Source organism: Dufourea novaeangliae, unplaced genomic scaffold (genome assembly GCF_001272555.1).
Source record: "Dufourea novaeangliae isolate 0120121106 unplaced genomic scaffold, ASM127255v1 scaffold56, whole genome shotgun sequence".
Classification (NCBI taxonomy): domain Eukaryota; kingdom Metazoa; phylum Arthropoda; class Insecta; order Hymenoptera; family Halictidae; genus Dufourea; species Dufourea novaeangliae.
This window is the reverse complement of record NW_015373942.1, coordinates 1,568,440-1,585,948: the sequence shown is the minus strand read 5'-3', so window position 1 is coordinate 1,585,948 and position 17,509 is coordinate 1,568,440. Positions and strand designations below refer to the sequence as shown.

General features: G+C 45.8%; 1 protein-coding gene across 1 annotated transcript in view; it reads right to left on the bottom strand.

Moving 5' to 3' along the window:
- Positions 1-17,509, bottom strand: part of LOC107185737 (irregular chiasm C-roughest protein-like) — an 83,111-nt gene that overhangs the window by 3,142 nt on the left and 62,460 nt on the right. The window contains exons 4-10 of the mRNA XM_015573493.1: positions 10,341-10,541; positions 8,961-9,088; positions 6,482-6,633; positions 5,547-5,857; positions 4,639-4,879; positions 2,446-2,601; positions 962-1,209 (exon numbers count right to left, since the gene is read on the bottom strand). Of these exons, the coding sequence (XP_015428979.1) occupies positions 962-1,209; positions 2,446-2,601; positions 4,639-4,879; positions 5,547-5,857; positions 6,482-6,633; positions 8,961-9,088; positions 10,341-10,541 (1,437 nt within the window). The remainder of the gene's footprint in view (positions 1-961; positions 1,210-2,445; positions 2,602-4,638; positions 4,880-5,546; positions 5,858-6,481; positions 6,634-8,960; positions 9,089-10,340; positions 10,542-17,509) is intronic.

Here is a 17,509-nt window from a genome sequence, read left to right as displayed (position 1 = left end):
TTCCGAAATTATTATTCGGCACGGATGAAACGTGATTGGTTGTTCGGTGTGTTTGGAAAATAGACATTGGAACCTTGTCCCCTTTTTTTAATGTTACACGAATACAGATTCAAAGGCCGGAACAAACCTTGAAATGCACTGAAACGACTCTACGTTAATAATTATGTATATCTAACAACTGAGTGCATTGTATGGATTTTTCGAAGTACGTGAATTTCTTTTTCACCATATTCAGGTGAAATAAAAGCGTACCATTCTTATATTAGGTATACGCAAAAGTAATTATCGTTTTGAATCAATATTACAGTAGGTATTGGTTTAATATTAATGAACGCGGTTCCCCTCGTTTTCTACAATTTTACGTCACCAGTTTTGCTAAAAGTTCAATTATATCCGAGAAGATGAAATAAAATCACAGTACCAATTTCAATGGAATGGCAATTACTTTTACAAATACACTACCGTCCATAAGTGTACAGACACAGTATAGGAGTCTCATATGTTGAAATATATGTTGAAATATTTGAGACTAATATTTCTGTTGCTATTTACCGAATTGAAAAAATATTTATCAATATTCGTAAAATATATCTCAGATTTGTACCTACCAGAGTTGGGCAAAATTGTATTCGAATAATTGTAAAATTGTATTCGTAGTGAAAGGCTACAGTATCTAACAGCGTCATCCTGGCCTTTAAACAGTTAATGAAATGAAATAATTGTCTGCCAAGTATCTATTCATTTAAGAACAAATACTATGTTGTTGTTCAAAATTCGAATTTTCACGTTTAATTAATGAAAAATGGTGAAGTACTTTTCTATCTTTTATTCGTTATTCAAAACTCTTTATTTAGATAATGAAGGGATAATTAGGACCTACCGTTTTTTCCATACAAAATTACGAACATATAACGATTGAAATTTTTGAAGGTACAAAATGCGACCTAATAATTTCACTTACGTTATTTTTCGGCGGGAACGATGGTTCTGTGTAATCGGCGCTGTAACGATAACCGAGAGGATTCGGTACAGGCCCAGCCAGCGCCAATGCATTCACTCCTCTCGTGCTTCCTTCGCCCTCGCTGTCAAGTGCTGTCACGCTCTCCGCGTTGCTGACACTCGATCCCGCTCGTATATCCGCTTTGACATCCGAGAGGTTGCTGCTTCTGTCACTCTCCCGATATCGATCCGCGTTCGAATCTGTTTCTTCTGCTGGCGACAAAAAATCCAGCTGAAGCACGACGGTGTTAAACGGTAGAGTTGTTTTAAACTATCTTGCACCCGCTTCGAAAGAACTATCAACGTGAACTGTAGAGGACGGAATTTAGATTCACTTGTGTCTCACAGAAATCATATTAATTAATTTTCATAGAATTAGAAGCGGAGAGAACAGATAATTGCGCGAGCATTTTTTGAAATGTAGTAACAGCTCGTTAAAATATACAGTTTAATATACCTCAGAGTTTAAATTGTCGTAAAAAAGATTTAATACAAGTGCACGAATTACTAATTTTCGCTCAAAATTATTCCAGTTTATTTACTGCGTAACTACCAATGAGTATTAATCTTTGTTCTATTCGCTGTAATTTGCTTTGCAACTTTTATACGTATCATGAACCATTAAGTACCGTGAAGTTTGAATGCTTTTCTTTTTCTCTAGTTGTTACACGACAATTTAGGAAATATATAAAAATGAATCGATCGAAGATACATAAAAATTGAGAAAATTTACTAAGACTCCTGAGGGATACATTCATCTTTCTGGATCCTTTTTCTATAATATTAATCCTCGGAAGGCTGATGGTTTTGATAGTAACGCAAACGTGGGTCTGTGTCGACCCTCATGCCTCTTTCCTTCTAAATGCATTTTTCAACATATTCTGCAGTGAAATGACTTTCTTTTCGTTTGAATTGAATTAGTTATTAGAAGTTGGACGAAGTTTTCGAAAACTCGGGTTAGAATAGCCCAGTCATCGTCGTCCGATTGTTAAGCACAGATTTATAATTTTCAAAAAGTAAGTGGTATCATGCATACTATCATGATTCACATAATTTCGCAAGCCCAAGGTACAACGTCTATTGGGCCCACTGACTATAATCGTACATTACACTGTGACACGACGTTGCGAACAAAGAACAGCCGTGTGTGTACGCTTGGTCTCCACCGTTCTACACGCGGATTAAACGCAACGTATCGGACTCGTTTGCATTCAATAACCTATCCTTCATGTCTGCGGAACGTTTTTCCGGATCGTTAGCGATAGATAGCCGAACGATAACGGGGGCTGCTCCTGTGTCTCTCCTCGGAAGAACGTTCTCTAGCAACGAGGCGAAATTACGAGATCGATCGACCACCGGTCACGAGCATAAAAACAATGGAAAATTGCGCGGCAGCGGCCGTGACTAATGGCGTTATAATTCATTCGAACATGATATTCCACTCACGCATATCAGTCTCCTGGGTCTGGGCTGTCCTGGGCCGGGGTTGTTTGATGCGGTCGCGGCACTGCAGAATGAGTATAATGATCACGCCAATCAGGATCACGCAGATGACCAATCCGCCGACGATGAGGATCAGTTGCCAATCGACTGGAATCAACGCTAAGCGTCACGGCTGGTTAAAATCTCGGGTATTTAGCTCAACAAGAGAGTCAGGCGTTGGTTGCTTTTTTTTTCTTGTTAAATATAGGTTTTGCTGGTTTAAAAAAAAAAAAAAAACGACCGTCACCTGGGAGTGGGGAGAAAGTAAAATTCAGGGGGGGGGATCGCGCGGCCGCTGCGACCGACTGCTTAATGAGCCTGGCTAAATTTTACAAAATGTACGCAAAATACGCGCGGCGCAACGCGTGTCGGTTAATTGAATCCCGTGGAATTTACGAGGCGACGCGGGCATCGGCAGAACTTTATAAAACGCGAGCGGCTGAATTGTTTGAAATAATGAATATCGGGTGGGCGAGTCGGTTTAGAGAATACTGGCCACCAGCGGAGAAATTTTGCAGATGTCGTTATACAGGTTATTCAGTAAATCGTGATGGAATTGAATTAATTAAATAAAATAGAGAATGTGAGATAAATTATTATCTAGAATAACATCGTTTTTGGACAAACGGAATCGATGAATTCGTTGGGCGAACGGTTTGAATGTGACTGGTCAATGTGTCTGACTATTGTTTGATATTTCTACTTCCAGTAAACATTGATCGCAGTACGATATTTTTTTTTACCAGTTTCACTACCATTTCACCCAAATATGGGTGACACGTACATTGCGAAGAGGCTGGATTATTTAAATATCGTTAGAAAATTTTTGCGTAAAATTAATATCGCAGTATAATTTAAGACAAGGCCGACAGTCTTTATTAAGTAAACATATATTTTCGACGATTTATGACGTAAAAAATGAAATAAAATGTGTCTGGATACGTACGGCTTTTTTCACTGTGGCAGTCAACGTGCAAATGATTAATGTCGCATGAACTGTAACGTTATTACCGACAGCCTGAAAAGTGTACTGTATATAATTACATTTGATTATTTTCATTACAGTTTCGTGATTCGTTTGCTTTTTAGCTTTTCAATGCGGTTCACTCCCAAATCGAACGTTTACTGTGGAAATTTGTTCAAGGAATTTTGTTTCAAGCATAATGTAAGGTAAAACTACATAATACATTTCGGTTGACAAAATGAGAACCATAATAATAACATTGAAACATATCTTTGCCCTTGAAAAAGTTCGTTGTATCACAATTTACCAAATACCCTAGACAGTCTTACGAAATTTTCCATTAAGTTTCGTACAGTACGCAGGATATAAAATTAGGGAACAGGACGTCGTACGTATTCCCCACGGGAATCCGTTTACCACCGAGTTTCACCGGGTTAATGTACTGCTTGGGTTTAGTTTCTGTCACACTGATTAAACGAAACCCTGAAAATAGACTCCACCGGGGACCAGCGTTTATACAAAATTGTCCCCTCCCCTTCCAAATTTTCCCCGGTTCAATTTTACAAACACCGTTCCTGGCATAATGTAGAACACGTTTCTATCCAACGTTCAACATTCCTTGGCTGGTCTATCTTTCGGCACAATAAAACGCGGGGGATCGCTCCGATCGGATGGATCAGAGATACCTGGGGGTGTTTTTTCGAAAAATGCAAAATCAGCAGCCGCGCGATGCCTTCGCCGGAGGATCGAGATTCCGTCATTGCGTTTTCATTTCCCCCTCTCGCTCGTCGAACGATACGACGGTACGCGGGGGGAATCGAAATGCGGACGATTCGGATTCAGCTGGAGGGGTGCGGGGCGGAAGGGAAGCGAGCGACTTTTCGGTAACCGCGACGCTCGTTCCTCGCCGAAGGATTCCTTCGTTCCGCGCTCGAGGCGAACGCTTCGAGCGTTATTCGAACCGAGAAGAACGCCTGCCAATTACGGGCGTGCCGCGTGTACGTGTGCGGTGTAAAAGTGCGGAATCGCGTGCTGTCGGAATAATGCAGAGGAAATGAGAGACAGAGAAATAGATAGAGAGGGAAAAAGAGCAAGATATAGAAAGAAGAGAAAAGATAGAGAGAGAGAGGGGGGGGGGGGGGGGGAGGGGTAGAAAGAGAGAAAAAGGTCGGTCATAATGGATATGAACTTACTGTGTGCCGTCAGCTTGATTATGACGGAATCCGTGCCGAAGCTATTCGTGACCGTGCAGTTGTAATCCCCGAAGTACGTGGATATGGGATCGAGGAGCGTGACAGTGCTGACGAACCTCTCGCCGATGTATTCCTCCTGCACGTAGAAAGGCGTATTGTTCGACGAGAAATTGAGCTCGCGGCCGGCGAAGCTCCATACCACCGAGTCCGCTTTTGGCACAGATATCGCGGTGCACTTCACCTGCGAAATCGAGGAAGGAACACAGTCGAATGAGAGAGAGAGAAAAAAAAGGCCTAGGTACTAGGTTCTCGTCGCTTGTCCTCTCTACGCTGGATCCACCGATATATATATATACACCGAGTGCCCCCCTCCCCTTTTTTAAACCACCGTGTCGTGTATCGACGGGAAAATACGAAGGACCGACCAATGAAAGAAAAAAAAAAAAGAAAAGGATATAGGAACACGGTTGTCCGATGATCACCGGGTCTATCCATCCGTGCGTGTTCATAGACGGCCCTCGGACTAGATTCTATCGGAAAAAAGGTGTCCGTTGCGTTCCACGGACAAAAAACCATTCGTTACACGATCCACAAGGATTTTGAGACGCGACGCGTCTCACGCCGCGTATTTTCCATAAACGCCGCGCTGTCGCATCTCACGAGCGAATTTACGAGGGCGTAAATCGGGATCGCGTCATTTTCGATGGGTGGGAGGTTTATGGGACCATCTGAAACCGAACCGATAAATAAAACGCTATCAATGGAATTTGCGAAGTCGATTTCGTTCCTTCGGATCGCGTCGGTGGATCCGCGTAAGTGTCGAGGTTTAAGGGTTTTAAGAGGGAAAAAAAGGGAAGGGACAGTGGAAACAACGATTGGGGGATGAAGGAATCGATTGGTAGAAATACCTTGACGACTCCCTCGTCGGGCACATACTGAACCCTCTGCGACACGATGCTAGGTGGCGCCCGGATGTAGATGTTCGCGTATCCGGTCAGTTCTGGAAACCCGGGCACACGAGCCTTACAGATGTACCGTCCGGCCGTCTCGTGATTCACCACAACACTTATGTTCGGGGTAGTGGCGACCTGTCGCTCCGAATCATCGTGGTACCAACGTATTTCCGGGGTCGGGTTCCCGTCGACGTCGCACTGCAAGATCTCCGTCGCTCCGTATTGCGTCTCCACGGAGACAGGCGGATGTCGAAACTGCGGCCCGTCTGCGGACAATTCAATTTTGACCTCCGGCGAATCCCCTCGAGATTGATATGACAGGATACGGAATAATAACAATAAAAAAAATATAGGAGAAGAGAGAATTTTCGGAAACAAAGGGGAACGATTCTCGAGATCGTTCAATCCAGTATACCGTTTCCCAGTATTTTCTACGGGCGTTATACGCGGGATCACGTTCGCCTCACGCTCGATCAGAAAAGGCGACCATAAATCGAGAGGACGCGTCCGAAAAATACGCCGACAAATGCTTCCTGAAGAGCTCCGATTTATCCTTCTCTATCCTCTCTACGTCTTCTGACAAGCGTGATCCCGAATTTCGCTGATGCCTCGCGCGAAAACCCACGAAACTAAATCCCACCCCCTAAACCCCACCCGTTAAATAGCCGGGCAAAACGGTAGCTTGCTGGACCGGAGCTGGATACAGAAGAATGGCGAGACGAGTCAGCGAATAGTAAACGCGTGGATTTGGCTCGCGACCTCGTGAAACCTCGTCCAACTCGCGGAAATACGTAATTCCCGGTCTACGAGGCGCGATATCATCCGAGAATTATTCTGACTCTCTCCTCCCTAGTGACTTAAAATTTTAATACTTCCATGGCCACACTCACAGGTTATATCCAAGGTCTCTGTGTCCTCGCTCTTGCCGACGTCGTTGTGGACCTCGCACTTTACGATCGCATCGTGAAGATCGCGGGTCGCGTTGTGGATGATCATTTCGGTGGTGTAGTCCCCGATGACTTTCTTCTCGTTGATAAACCACCTGAGGAGGAGATTGCGCGGTAATATACGGGGATCTCTGATGTTGAGGATGTTTAAGGATTATTATAGCTCAATGGGGTACGTTGATGCAACCATGAAGTAATTAATTTGGCCTAAAATATTATATATGATTTTTACAAAACGCCATATAACCCCAATCCAGGGGTTTAGATTCACTTATCCAGATTCTAAATTTAACACAGCCTTGATAAAAAATATTATGTTTGGACTTACACCGGGTCCCAGCAATCTGTATGTCACAGTCGCTGTCTGAGCGTTCGTTGTGCAAGAGTTAATATCGAGAAATTTTTCGATCAATCTCTTTCCTTCTTCACCCTCATCTCCTTATTTCCTGGTAAGCCTTTTTTCAGTGTGTCCCCATATATCTCGTTCTTCAATTATTCTTCCAGCACGATCGATACGAGTTCCGCGAGTTCACAAAGGGATCGAAAACCACAGAAACGATAACCCCTCGCGAATTAGATTCCGAGAATATAACGTTTCCCCGAACGAGATTCTCCTCGAGAATCGTAGTTCATGCCCGGTCCTCAGACCGCGAGCCAACGACGCGCAGTCCCGCCCGATTTATTCTCGTTCGCCAGCAGAATCGATGAAAAGAACGCGAGCGAGGATCGTTTCGGATGGCAATAAACGAGAAGGCAGAGGCGCCTCTTTTCAAGTGCTCGAATCGCGATCACATGTGTTATCAAAGCCTGGCAGAGGGAAAAGCGAAGACAGACTGAATAGAACGGGCAGGAAAGTTGGCGGGGCTCGTTTGTCTTCAGAAAGCAACCCCTAGCACCCTTCACCCCGTTGCGTCACGATCGACTTTCATCAAAGTCGCGGCCCCGCTAATAACGATCGAATACCCGGGGGCCACGGTGCCGTGTTTTATTATTTTCGTCGAGATTAAACGGGCGAGAAGTTTCGTCGTAAACGCGACCCGAACCGCCACCGACCCCGCAGGTCGTACGTGTGTCGGTTTTACGATTTCGATTTGACCCATAAAACTTCGGCGTTCCGCGTCGAAAGTTGCGCCCCCCTTCGGCCACCCTTCACTTAATTAAACCCTGTTTATATCGATCTCTTTTTATCTTCACTGGGCTCATCGTCTGGTTCCCGATACCAGAGCCGCGACACGAGAACGGACATCCCATTCACGTAGCAGCGGCGGTTAGCTTTCGCTTTCGTTTCCTAAAATCTTTCTCCCTCTCTTTAATCGGATCTGAGAGAACAAACCGGCCGGGTCGTTGGGTGGCTATTTACACACACACACAGATACAGCGTGTAGAGAACTCGCGGGCCCATCGAAGCGGGCAACAAGACAACGCGTAATGCGACGCGCGACCGGCTAACATTGTCCTAAACTTTCCATTGTTCCCTCTTTGTGACTAGCATCAATTATTCGCTTGCTCCGTGCCGCAACCGATTTCTCGCTAATTCTCCCTTTGTCCGGTCGCGACCTGGCGTTTTCCAGATAAAACAACAACGGTGGGTTTCGTTTGCCCGGACTAAAAAAAAAAAAACGACACGTAATAAGCACTCTCCTCTGATCCTGAAAATCCGTGACCGAGCCCGCGCGCGCCTGTTCTCCGGAGTATCCTTTTTCCCGATACCAGTCCAGTGGTTAATCCATTCCAGTACGTAAAACCTGTTGGACGACGCGACGAGTGCCCCCGAGGGCTTTTTTGCACAATGTAGAATTGAAGAGTTTACGGGGGGGTTCCCTTTGATCGTGCGACAAAATGGAAAGGTAATGGATCGGTTTTCATTTATTGTTCGGACGGGGTTTCAAGCTTGTTTTAATTCGGTGGAACTTTATTCGTCCGAAATGGTTTCTTTTCTGTCTGGTCCGTATGTCGTCGGTATGATCGATCGGGATCATTGAAATTCTGCAAATCTGGAGGAGTAATCGAAGAATAGAATTTCTTATTGTTTGTTCCAAAGGGGTGAAATGGACCTAGGTACTCGGAGAAGAACATTTTCTCCAGAAGTTTACTCATATTCCATACCTTGTCCCTTTACCCAACGACAGACAGCATTTTCTGCACGTTCATAATAAAAAACCAGACATGGAGCATGGCGTGATTCAAAGTCGTAGAGATAACCTTCAGTAAGCAAATTTTCTGGTTCGGTCTCTTACAGATCCCGGAATCACCGACATGCAATATTGTTTCGCTGTTCAGAGGGTCTTCGCGGTGAGTATCGATTGTCAGCCTCTTGTCCGCCCCTGCAGCGATACGAGCAACCGGAGCCGGGTGTACTCGCGTTATTCGCGTGTTGTCCGCCCCCAACCCCTCCCACCCCCTCCCTTCCTCCCTCACTCACCTGTACTCGACATCCGACGGATTGGCCTCGGCACGACACTTGAACCGAAGCTCGGTTCCCTCGATGATGCGGTCATTCTTGCCCAGGCCCGAGCGAATTCTCAGTGATACTTTCGGCGCGTAGCGAACCTGTAAAATCGAGGATTACAAGCGTTCGATAGGCTGGTCACAAACTGGAGGATGCTCTCGAAATGTCACGCGAGTCGAATGCTCAAACTTTCATGAGTAGACTGTGGATTTTATGCATTTATAGCGAATATGATTATTTATAATATATAAAAATATTTTATAAACTTCGATGAGGTATTTGTTTTATTTTGTACCTAATAGTATCGTTAATAAGGTAAAGAAATTTCTGTTTGATACCAGTTTTTGTAAAATAGACAGTAAAAATCTATATTTGCATAAAGATCCGCAGTCTATTCATGAGCATCGGATCACGTACACACGGGATCGATCCGCGGTATGCTCGCCTCTGCTCGCGTGACTCCTCGAGTGTTTAGCGTACTCTTTAATTCACCGTCGGACATAATTTCGCGACGATTAATATTCGGGCACGGCGACAAGTCGATGCTTCCGTCGACGAATTACGATACCGTTGGGAGAGCATCGGTCAGGGTCGTGCGGTTGCTCTTGTCGGAGATACTGGGTCGTCGACGTGAATCATTAACCGCTTGAGGACGTACCCCGAGTTACGTCGGTTTTGATGTAATGTGGAAGTTTCTTTATCGTGAATTAACTAGTGCCTACTGTGCTAGTTTAATTTGTTGAAAATTGTGTACGTTTGTGTGGTTCGACAAACTTTTCTTTAACCCTCCGTGGTCACACATTACGGTACAATTAAACACGTCTACTTTGACACGGTTGCTGTTTTTACAATATTCTTTTTGTTCGCTTGTAAAAATGATCGAACATATTCTTAACATTGTAGAACAAGGAACAATTGCGTTTGTATACAAATTTCAATATTAACATATAAAAAATCGCGAAGATAGAGGTTCTGTAAAAAATAAGCTTTTTTGCTAAAAAAATCATAATTATTTTATTAGTTTGGATGTTTTTTTACGTAAAGTTATAAAACCGTCAAAATGGGGAAAGTGGGTGGGTCGAAAGTGGCCGTCTGTCAGTCGCGCGCGATTATACCGCGGGACCAGATTTCGGGACGCGACGTTAATTATTTTTCAGCTCGTTACCGCGATTCTGGCCGGTTTCACCTAGCCCGTGATAATCTCGTTTCTCGTTCGAATAAAAAAAAAAGTGGGTTGTCGAGAGAAACGCGTAAAAGCTTGGAATCCCTTTTTAGCTAGAACGGCCCAGTTTTCCAGCACACACACACACACACACTCTTTTTCTCTGTTTCTCCATCTTATTTCCAACTCACCTCGACGCGCAGCTTCGCGTTCTGCGGAGTGCGGTCGGCCGCGTTCTGACTTTGGCACGTGAACGTCGTGTTGTCGTGATCCTTGCGCGGCATCACCCTCAGGACGGATTTCACGGTGTAGAGGGGGCCGTCGTCGAACAGCTCCTTCGTCGTCTTGATTCCCCTGTGCAGTACGTTCCCCAGGCCATCGATCCACGTGATCTGCAAATGAACGATGGTGATCATTGGTAACGCACCGAACGCTGTCAACGGTGATTATTACTTGGTAAGATGAATGACAAGGCATTTCTGCTAATAACGAAGCTATTGTTCCTTTGAATGAATTATTGAAATTGAGATGTAAGGCCTGGAATTTATATAGCGAGGTCGTAAAATCAGTCTGGAGTGAAAGTTTACATGTTACAAGCATCGAAACAGAAATTGATTGCTGGTAAAAAGCTTGAGCTCCGTTCAGGGCTGTACGATAAAAAAATGTGCGTCTTAATCTGTAACAGCTGCAGTTAAATTTTTACCAGTACTGCGATTGTTAACGAGCAGTGATAGGTGGGGACTTAACACTGAGCGGTCGTAAGGCGGGCTATGCTCGACACGCATGATCGTTCATTTACAGGATCTACACGCGATGTCAAACGCAAAAGAAGAAGAAATAAATGATGGTTGTTAGCCCCTGGCGTGGCGAAGGAATGAGCGATTTCTGGTGTTTGATTTTTTTTCTTTCGATTGTACAGGATAGGTACTGTTTAACTAGACGTCGACCGCTTAAAAATAATTGCGATAAATAGGGTACCCATGTCTCAGACTTCTACGACCGCAATGAGTTAATATCGTACCGTTTTAATGAAAGAATGTAAGTGGCTATGTCAAATATCAATTCAGAAATGACATCTGTAACCTAAGAGATACGGTACAACTATCGATGTCCTCGCTTATAGCTTTAACACTTCGACTGCCACGTCACCCAAGTATAGGTGACACTTACTTGCAAAGAAGCTGAATTATATAAATATTGTTACAAAATTTCTACGTAAAATTAATATCGCAGTATAATTTAAAATAAGTCCAACCGCCACTATCAACTAAACGCATATATTTCGACGATTTATGACTTAAAAAACGAAATAAAGTGTGTCTGGACATGTACGGCCTTTTCCATTCTGGCAGTCGACGCGTTAATTTAAAGCCTCGCTACATCAGGGCTGGTCGCGGTTATACCGAGTGATTCCGTTACCAGCCCTCTGCCCGAGGGTCACGGGAGGGTTTTTAGCGTGGTGAAATCCCGCATTGGTCGTCTCCGCCACCATTGGAGGCGGTGCATCTTTTCAAGGTTATCCCCCGTAAAAAAAAGGCCTCATTACATAGGGCCCAAAACATCATTGATACCATATAGACACTAATAGGTCATGAACCTCAAATACGTTGGATATCATTCAATTTTTCATAATAGTAATAGTTCTAATTTTCATATTAGTATACTTTATTATCCATATTTTTTTATCTACTTACTTATCCATATTACTTTATCTTTATCCTACTTTCTTCACCATATTGTTGTGACGTTTGACGCTATGCAAAAAAAAACAAACATGGCGTAACAATATTATGCTTCCATTGGTTTATCATCGAAAATTAACATTATCGTTTACTCGTAGGTGTAATTCCTTCGAGGGATTCATTAAAAATCAGGCTCTTGATGACATGGCGTAACAATATTATGCTTCCATTGGTTTATCATCGAAAATTAACATTCCTTCGAGGGATTCATTAAAAATCAGGCTCTTGCCCGTACGTCATAGGTAAAGAGCCCTCGTTCCTCGGGCTGGGGATGGTCTATTAGCATGTAATTTCAGGAGGAAGATTTTCACGAAGAAATCTGTCAGACTCTGAGAGGAGCTTATCAAACCCGAGCACAAAGAGTGCATCAAGGGGGTTGAGTGAACTTCGGGGCACGGGGAGGCGCGCATGGGTCCCGCATATCGGAAGTTATTTCATTATAACGGACGCCGTCATATTTTATTCAATAATACCCAGCTACGATCGATCTTCGTGATCGGGTTCGTAAGAACGGCTTGGTAAGTAGCGGATCCTGGTTAACGGGAGCTTCCGGCGACCCAGCGTGGACCAAACGGTGACGGAGGGTGCGGCCTTTATCTCGCGAGGAAGTAAGCTCGCTCTCTGAACTTTCAAATTTTCTCCAGCGGAATTAATTCACGCTCCGTGTCCCCTGCTTCAAAATCTACCCTCGTTACCGAATACGGAACGCGGTGAGATATCGTCTTTCGTCCCTTTCCCTCCCTCGATCGAGCTGGCTGGGCGTTCGTTTTACGAATGATCGATCGACGCTCGAACCCCGCGGTTGGTCCCAGCATCCCGTTGCTCGAACGATTCCGCAGTCGGTTCTCGGTTGAATGCACGCACGCGACTTGATAGGCTTGCGTGGTAATCGATGCGATTGGGGAAGGGGGGGGGGAGGGAGGGCCTAATTAGAAATCTCGCGACGCGAATTCGATCCGGCTCGTCGGTTAATACGCGTGGTATTTCCGGTTCGTAACGTCACTGTTCGACTCACGGGCTTTGTATTATAACCGTCCCATTGCGGAAGCTGTTTATGGATACTCGTGATACTGCTGCACGGCAGCTTCTTAACGGGCCTGTCGAGCTATTAAATTCTATTGCCACGCGTACGTTCAGAAATATCAAGGAATCGCATACTATAGCAGTAATGAATCTATATTTAGCGGCAGTTATTATTGCATTAATGTTTCAACCAGAAGTACAATACCGAACCGATTTTCTACGTGTTCGGCTTCTTTCGTTTCCGTTAATTAGAATTTAACGAGGGGCACGATGGAGATCATCCCGAGTATCGAAGGACAGAGAGAGAGTGGCGCTCCGAACCACGTTTTCAGAGTAAACTCTGGAAAATCGTACGTAGTCGAGGCACGCGGAACGGCAATCGGAGGAGGGCACTTGTTCCAGTATTCGGATAATGAAAGCGTGCTGGTCTGCGCGGAGAATTGGTCCGCCGAAAAAATCTTGCTATTGCCTGCCGTTGGATGAGCATCGTCGGCCCACACACACACACATTTCCTTGAGGCTCCTCTATTATTCGTCTAGGTGGTTCCGAGCGTGTATACACGATATCGTCGGGGATATGCGTACCGATTAGGTATACACACTTACGTGTATATGTATGTGTGTCCTAGGTGTATGCAAACACTAGAGAGCGTAGTTGCTGCTCCACCGTAGCCGCACCGACGCGAATCGATCGTATCGTCTATAATTAGGCATGCTGCATCCAGTGCTTCTGCACTCTCATATCACTGAGAAGTCCCGCCGAGTCGTATCGGTTCGAGAACACTATTTTCGATACTCGAGCGGCGCGACGGCGATGGTGTGCGTTCGCTCGCGTTGTAATTTTAATAAACGCGCAGCGATCACGCGCGCAGAAAGTCGTGTCTACGTGTAGATCGAACGAACGTAAAGGAAAAGAAAGAAACGATCCCCGGATGGACGGCCTTTGGAAATTTCTTTCCTTGCCCCGATGAATATTCGATGAGTGGCCGCGCTCCAACCCCCGATCGACTCGACCTACCCCCTTTTGCCAAGGAAGAACTTTTCTTGCATCTTGACTCGAGAAAATATACGTACTTTCTTCGCGCCCATACCAACCCCTCCCACAGGATCACGGCTCGAGAACGCTCGCAGACTTAATTCCAGCTTCGTCGGCGATCGCTAGGGTGGCAATCGCGCTGATGGATCTTCGGCTCCTTCTGGACAAGCCGGAAAATAATAGAACTGTTCAACGGGAGCGCTGTATTAATTCCGCTCTTTTGTTCGACTCGCAGCCTTTCGTCGAACCCTTTTCTACCGACGAGAGTTTGGCTTTCGTTATCTTTCTGCTTCACAGTCCGAAATATCGTTGCTCGATTTGGCTATTATGGATTGGGAGGCAACAATAGTTTCTTTTGATTTGGATGGTAATCGTAGAGCTTAATAGATATGAACTTAACTACAGATTATTTCAAAATTCCAAAATGGTACTAGAATTGCAGGTAGCCCATCGCAACACAAGAAGCGTTCATTTAACTTTTAGTTAGGCTGTGGGGTGTATCCCTATTCGGTAATTGATAAAACTCGAAAGTCAGCGCAGTGCTCAGGTCATATATGTACACAAATTTTTTCAAAAATTTCCGGTAATCTAAATGTTAACGTCGCCTTTTCCTCGTCGTTCACAGGTAGGGGAATCGATCCCCGGTCCATTCTAATTAGAACTTTCACGGATCCGTGGGCCAGTACCGCTCGCCATTACGGCGAACAAACGGCCCGTTTCGATAGAGTTGCCTCGTGTTATTTTATCCATCGCGGGGATCCACGGCGAATCCTTCCTCGAGCTGGAGGAAGTAGTAAACGCGGGGCTACGATTACGTGCCCTCGAGCCATCTACCGATCGATCTGTCCCACCCTAAATAAATGCAGCGTGAACCTAGCTCGAAGCAGCGCATCAGTCATCCGATTTCTTACATAGAGCGTTTTTTTTCACGACCTAAATATCATGTCCGTGGAACGTCGGGCCCCGATATAGGCGGTATTGTTTCACGCTGTTGTGTCCCTCGCGTCGGCCGGGTGTCTCTGTAACCTTGGGCCACAACGTTTATTTCTAGCCGAGCTTCCCCTAACGCTCGGTTGTATTTTTATAATTCCACGTAAGCGGGTAATCTCGTTTAATGTTTCCGCGCCGGTTCGTTAACGGCTGCTTTATAGTCCTTTATGGAATTAATTAAGAATCGGGAAAGGAGGGAGCGTCGTCGTAGAGTCAGCGACAAGCACACTCGGTCGGTAACGTCTATCCAGCGTGTTCACCTTTACCTACCGAGGCGCGTCTTCAACGGTCGAGTCTCACGCGCGTTGAGCGTAGAGTTATCGTCAATTTCGCGAAACGATACCGTTTCCCCTACCCCTCGCGAGATTCGTTATCCGACAGACTAGAATATCGTTCGCGACGGGACGTACCATCCGTGGTTTCATCGAGGGTAATTGCGAAAATGAAAGATCGCGAAGGCCGCGAACCCGCTCGTATTTCAGGGGGGAACCCCAGACTTAGACAACTCTCGTGTTATTTCTTCGGTCGCCTTTCCGTTCCAGCCGACAACGCGTAATTAAACAGGGCCGGCGGGGCGAGTAAAAGGAGCATTTGCCAAGGATGATTCAGGCTGCTCCCCCTTCACACCTGAGCTCCACGACCCCGCCATATTCATTCGAGGATACCCACGGGAAATTATTAGCCGCGAACCCGATCGTCCACACCGCTATATAATTCCTTGATATGAGTTCGCGGATACATTTCCGTTGTCGTCAATTATTCGCCGTGGTCGCGGTTTCGTTCCTCTATTAATAAATACGATCGACAAGGGCGATGGTTCGAATCCGAGATAGTCCTCCCGCTGTGAAATTACGGAAGGGAACGAGCTTCCGAACGAGCGAGCGGAATAAGAACAGCCATTCTCCGTCTGGACCGTCTCTCGCGTTTAATTGCGGCCCCCGTTGTCGAATAATTCGATCGAATAAATTGGCCCAGCGCCGCTTCTTAACGAGCGGACGACCCTTACCTCTTCCCCTCAGCGACTGTCTTGCTGCGACTTTCCGGCTTGTTTTTGGAGGACTTGACAAATTTCCGGCCAGGTCGTTCCCGAGGGACTGCGACGGGAATTTTTATGGAAAAACGCAGACACGAAACGTCCCCTCCACTCGATCTCTCCGACCGTTCGCTGTCCGGGATTTTCCACATTTTCCCTGGATTTCTGCGCTGCGAACGCTCGAACTGGCCGAGCGAGCTCGTTTACCAAGGCGTCGTTCCTTCTTTATTTTTCTAATCTCTTATCTTTTTCTATCTGTCGTTGCTGGTGGCGCGCATAGGCGCAATGTTTCGTAATATAACAGAACCGGCGTCGTTAAACGTAGTCCAACGAACGAATGAATCCCATCTGGTTTCATTAGATACGAATCAAGTAACGGGAACGACAATGGGGGGAAGTAGAGAGGCCCTGATGCAGGCTGCCTCGGCAAAAACGGCTATTCGTTCCCCTAATGAAATTAATTATCTGCCAACAGGGGTGGCCTGCGCGCGTTATCGAGCGACACGCGTGTTACACCGTTATAATTACCATCATCGTCGCGTGTCGTACCTGTGGAAACGGTGTATACCCTGCCAGCGAGACGAGACACCGTCGCTGCGACGTGCACTTGACAACCGCGAGCCCAGTCGAGGCTCCGTTCACCCGCGACGATGGAACGGGCGGAGGGATAAAGAGGGGAGGAGAAGGTTTCCCGGTAAATCCAGAAACTCCTCTCGCCGTATCGCGTAAAAGCCGCGTAAGAACTCTTTCGGCGAAGCGATGCCGTCGCGGATTTCACCGCGCGTGTACGTACGTGTGTGTGCGCGTCTGAAAACACCCCTGGCTGCCGCTGCGCGACGAACACGGTTCCAGGTGAAGGGATGAAGCTGAACCACGACGCCGCCAGCGAGTGCCTCGTCGAACATCGCGCCCCTGCCCCGTACACCCAGCCGGAGCAGCACTCAGCTGTGGCTCGAGATTTCTTTGGATTATTGTAAAAATGCATTACGCTCGAGCTGGGACGAGGGCAATAAAAAAATTGCGACGTCCGCTAGCCCTCACGGGAAATCGCGACCGTCAGGTCCTCCCACCCCGTTCTTTTCCTGCTTCTTTTTTCTCGGTGTACGAGCGCGAGTCTGGTTCGGCGCGACGTGTTTGCTTGCCTGGCGGTGCTAGGGGTTGTAATGTACGTCGTCATGGAGATTCGATGCGGGAATTATGTTGTCGTGAAGTTTAGGTGTCTTTGGTTTATTGGATTCTTTCTTGATTCGGAGATAAATTCTGTGGAAGTTGGTATCAGGTAGATAGGAATGGCAAACTGTACAGGGTGAAGTCACAATTGTGGTACAACCGGACGGGTGGTGATTCTATATGCAAAAATAAGTTGGAAAAAAGAATAAAATTTTGTTGTTTAAGAATTCTTTTTCGAGATACTGTGATTCCTCGATGAATGCGACACAAGCAACGACGTTATTTCCGGGGGATTTATTTATTTCCACCCCTGTATTAGCTTGCAACAGGATAAGCTTGAAATAATATTTTTGAGTAGGGTACAAT